This window comes from Myotis brandtii, unplaced genomic scaffold (assembly GCF_000412655.1).
Source record: "Myotis brandtii unplaced genomic scaffold, ASM41265v1 scaffold120, whole genome shotgun sequence".
Classification (NCBI taxonomy): domain Eukaryota; kingdom Metazoa; phylum Chordata; class Mammalia; order Chiroptera; family Vespertilionidae; genus Myotis; species Myotis brandtii.
In genome coordinates this window covers 6,022,506-6,027,224 of record NW_005354174.1, presented here as the reverse complement: position 1 = coordinate 6,027,224, position 4,719 = coordinate 6,022,506, and the positions used below count along the sequence as shown (strand labels likewise).

The 4,719-nt window shown below is 59.3% G+C and overlaps 1 protein-coding gene across 1 annotated transcript in view; it reads left to right on the top strand.

The window, feature by feature from the left end:
- CACNG4 (calcium channel, voltage-dependent, gamma subunit 4) overlaps positions 1-2,875 on the top strand; it is a 14,810-nt gene extending 11,935 nt beyond the window's left edge. The window contains exon 5 of the mRNA XM_014532622.1: positions 45-2,875. Within this exon, the coding sequence (XP_014388108.1) occupies positions 45-583 (539 nt within the window). The 3' untranslated portion in view covers positions 584-2,875. The remainder of the gene's footprint in view (positions 1-44) is intronic.
- Positions 2,876-4,719: the final 1,844 nt, after the last annotated feature.

Here is a 4,719-nt window from a genome sequence, read left to right as displayed (position 1 = left end):
ACCTCGGCCTCTCCCCCCGGCCCCCTCTCCTCCTTCCCTTTCAGGCCTCAGTAACATCATAGGCATCATCGTCTACATTTCCAGCAACACGGGCGACCCGAGCGACAAGCGCGACGAGGACAAAAAGAACCACTACAACTACGGCTGGTCTTTCTACTTCGGGGCCCTGTCGTTCATCGTGGCCGAGACCGTGGGCGTCCTGGCCGTGAACATTTACATCGAGAAGAATAAGGAGCTGAGATTTAAGACCAAACGGGAGTTCCTCAAGGCTCCCTCCTCGTCCCCCTACGCCAGGATGCCCAGCTACAGGTACCGGCGACGGCGCTCCCGGTCCAGCTCCAGGTCCACGGAGGCCTCGCCCTCCAGGGACACGTCGCCGGTGGGCCTGAAGATCGCCGGGGCCATCCCCATGGGCGAGCTGTCCATGTACACGCTGTCCCGGGAGCCGCTCAAGGTGACCACGGCGGCCAGCTACAGCCCGGGCCAGGAGGCCGGCTTCCTGCAGGTGCACGATTTCTTCCAGCAGGACCTGAAGGAGGGCCTGCACGTCAGCATGCTGAACCGGCGGACCACCCCCGTGTGAGCGCCCCTGCCTGGCACCAGCCTCTCCCCAGAATGGCTGCTTGGATCCCACGTGAGGGCATTGAACCCTTAAGGCGGACCCGCCGTGGACTAAAGCCAAACCCAACCCTCCTGGTCTCCAGATGCGTGGCGGGCTGGCGTGGAGCGAAGAGCCAGGACACTGGCATCCGAAGGGAGAGGCTGACTTGATCCCCCCAAAGAGGGTGCGTGGACGGATGCCCTGGGTTCCGGAGTCTCCCGGGGGCTTGAGTGCAGTCCTGAGACTGCCCGGCCTTCGCCCACCTGGGAAAACACAATCGAGCCATTCTCTCCTCTTGGAAACAAATATTTCCGTAAGAACGAGCTTTCGGGGCCTTCCCTCCCCGCCGGGGCGCTGGGCCACTGGGAGGCCACTGGCTGGTACGTGGGGCCTAGGACGCTGGTCAGCTGCTTGTTAACCTGAGGTTCCTGGGCCTGGGAGCCGGAAATGTGGAAGCTGAAGCTCTCCCCTTCCTTCTCTCCATCCGTCTGTCTGTCTGTCTGTCTGTCTGTCTCTCTCTGACAGTGGCCTGTTGTTGACATGGCTGTGATCCCGAGGAGAAAGGCCTGCGGCCAATGGTGCTTTGGCCTCTGTGCTGTCCTGGGGCCGGCGCCCCTCGACCGGAGGAGACCGAGGCCTGGAGGGGAGGGAACCCACAGAGGGGTCCTTCGCTGGCCTGGCGTGAGCTAAAGGCCAGAGTCTGTGGCTGGCTTTCCTGTCTGCTTCTGGAAGTTTCTGCCTCACACAGAAAGGGCAGAACACACTGACTGTGCTTGCGAGGCCGGAAGGTCCCGGGGTGACAGGGGTCACAGGCGGCCCCGTGGCTCCTGCTGGGTCCTCCTGGGGAGCGGACAGGTGGGCCTGCCGCACACGCCGATTTGGCATCAGCGTCCCAAACTGCTGGGCAAGAAAGGGAGACGGAGGGTGAACCGGGACCAGAACCTCAGAAAACACACATCCGTCTCCGAGTGGTTATTAATCGTGATTTATTGCAAATAGTAGCCAGGAGGGCAAGTTCCATTCACTTCCTCATCTTACAAAGTAGCAGGACGCCCCCCCCGCCCCCCCCGCAACTCCCGTTCTTGTAACTTATTCTGTCGTCCCCCCTCCCCCCCACAAGGGCTCAGAGAGGAAGAGGAGGGGGGCCAGGCCTCGGCTTTCTTCCTCCTCAGCAGAGGGATGCTCTGCGCTCCGGCACCGAGGAGGTGGGTTCCTTAGGTGATGTTTTTTTCCAACCCCGCCCCCCAAAGCCAGCAGAGGCATGGAAGCATGTCGGGTTCAGGAGAAACACGTTGTGGAACACAGAGCTTACCCCCTTTTGTATAACAAAGTCCTTTCTTACTTTTTGAGACTTGGGGAGCCGGCCTGGAGCAGTCAGCTGGGATCCCGGGAGCCGTTGGACTTGGAAGTAACAAGCAAATTCTTACCTCAGCCCCCTGCTCACAGAGCCCTGGGTGGACTTGGCCCCTAGGAGTTCAGATCCGGGCCAAGGTCACTGCCATCCTCCCTTTGCCCCCGAGAGGACATCTCCACGTGTCCCGCCTCCCACCTCCGTGGCTGGCGCTGCGTGCTGGAGCCCCCCTCCCGCCCGCTGACCTGGGCTCTGTGAGGTTTGTCCAGCATGTGCCGCCGTGAATGCTGGGGTGTCGGGGCGCGCGGCTGCCCCTGCCGAGGGCTGACCCCAGCTGTCCTGCCTCACCCCTGCCACCCTCACCCCTCCACATCATGACACCATCTTTCCAGGCTGGAAGGAAGGGGTGAAACCTGGGGACCCATCACCCAGCGAGGCCCCCAGATTCCAAAGCCAGGCAGCCTGGCTGTTCCTTCCACAGAAGTCCCCACCCGCCCACTCCCCGGGGAGTCTGTCCTTTCATGGAGAAAGCTGTGTCCAACGAATCCTACCTCTTGCCCAGTCCCAGGCGGAGCTCGCACAGCCCACTCTAGGGACCGAGAAAGTAGAGAGAAGCCACCAAGTGCAGGGAGCAGAACAGCCTGAGACCCTGGTCTCCATAGCCTTTCTCCACACACCCTGCCCCAGGCTCCGGGAGGGACCCCGGCTCTGGTTCCCGTGCTCACGGCCTCTTACCTGGGGCCGCCCCGGGAGGGGCGGATGGAGCTGGCCCCCTGCCCCTGTCATTCTGAGACCTTGCGCTCCAACCAGCCCTGTGTGTTTTGCCAATTAAGCACCTGTGAATCCTGTACCTACTACTGGTTTGGGGTTGTTAGTTCGGTCTTTTTTTTTTTTTTTTAATTAAATAAAATGATTTTTAAAATGTTCTCTTCCTGATGTGGGGGGAGGGGAGAGCACCCCTCAAGCCTGTGGACACTTAGAGCCAAGAGTGTCCCTGAGTCTGGGGGGTGCTGCAGACCCCCGAGAAGAGGGGGTTCAGCAGGGGTCAAGGCCAGTTCCTCTGGCTTTCATCTGGTCGCTGACCACCTCCCAGCACCACCTGCTGGTTTCCGACCTCTGGGAGGTGCCATGGAGGGGCCTTTGCACAGCAGGGTGAGATGGGCATCTGGGCAGCTGAGCAAGCCAGGCCTCAACCTGCCGGTGAGGCCGCAGGGAGAGCCACAGCTCAGAGGCCGTGCGCTGCTCAGTGGGGTTCCTCAGTCCACCGACCAGCCTCCTTTCCCGTCCAGGTTCCGAACTGGCTACGAAGTAGAAGAGCCTGAATTCCAGACTGAGCTTTAGTACTGAGATAGCTGGACGGGGGAATGTGGCCCCGACCAGAGGCCAGAGGGGACAGAGCCACCCGATCCCAGGCCACCAGGAGGAGTGAGGAAGGGAGGGAGAGGGGGTGATATGGACATACTGCGCAGGTCCCGCGGGACACGGTGTCACCCACCAGGTTCAGCCCAGCAGATGGCACTGGCTGGACATCACCCCCATTCTCTCGGAGGCACAATGAGGCTAAGCAGTGCTCCCTAGTTCTCCCCAAGCTGCAGCCCAGGGGACCTTCCCATCCGATCACAGGCTCCATCGCCTTTAGGACTAAGGCCTTGAGTTTTCCTGAGAGCCATCCCGGATCTGAGAGGCCCCAACTCTTGAGTGTCACGACGTTCTTGCCAACCCTCGTCCCAGCAAAGAAGGCAGAGGGCCCAGTGTCCCCGTGTTCCCACCCTTGTGGCTGCAAGAACCACTCCCAACTTGTCCAAACTTTCAGCCCTGGCTTTTTTTTCTTTTTAATCTTCACCCAAGGAGTGAGGATATTTTCTCGATTGATTTTTAGAGTCAGTGGAAGGGAGGGGAGAGGGGAGAGAGAGAGAGAGAGACATCCATGTGACAGAGACACATCAATTGATTGCCTCCCAATGTGCCCCAGACCAGGGGGCAGGGAGGTGACCTGTAACCCAGGTGTATGCCCTTGACCAGGAATGGAACCCAAGACCCTCCAGTGAGGAGACCATGGTCTAACTGAGCAACACCGCTCATGGCTCATGGAGGTTTGATTGACATACAAAATGTTGTATATACTTAATGTATATAACATAGTGAGTTGGGATATAATATACACCAGTGAAACTATGACCACAATTTCCTTTGGATTTGTTCACCCACTTCGCTTATAATATTGTGAGAGGCAGAGATCAGACCTGCAACCCAGGTACGTGCCCTTGACTGGAAATCAAACCCGAGACCTTCTGGTGTGCAGGCCAATGCTCTAACCACTAAGCATGCCAGCCAGGGCCAGCCCTGGCTTTTTAACCCTCTTACTGATGCCCCAAATATGCTGAGCCACCAGGTCTCAGGGCCAGGGCAGCTTAGGACCCACCCCACCAACGAACCCCCTGCTTCACCAGCCTGGAGCCAGCGCCACTCAGCATTGGCACCATGTGCCCGAACTTCTGTGCCTCCTGCTCCTTCTCAGCCTGGAAGAAACTGGCTCGGCACGCTGGTTCCCAGCCTGGTGGCCGCCCGTGGCAGTCTGCAGGTCGTGTCCTGGTGTGGCCTCCGGTATGGGGCTCATGGGGTCACGTGTTTCATTCATCTGAAAACTCTGCCTCCATCATTTGCAGAGATAGATCTACAGAACTGACACAGAAGTGGATGTTCTGGTTCCCCAACCAAAACGCCACTCAGAGCCCCCCTCCAGCCCTGCAGCCCCCATTCTGCCCTT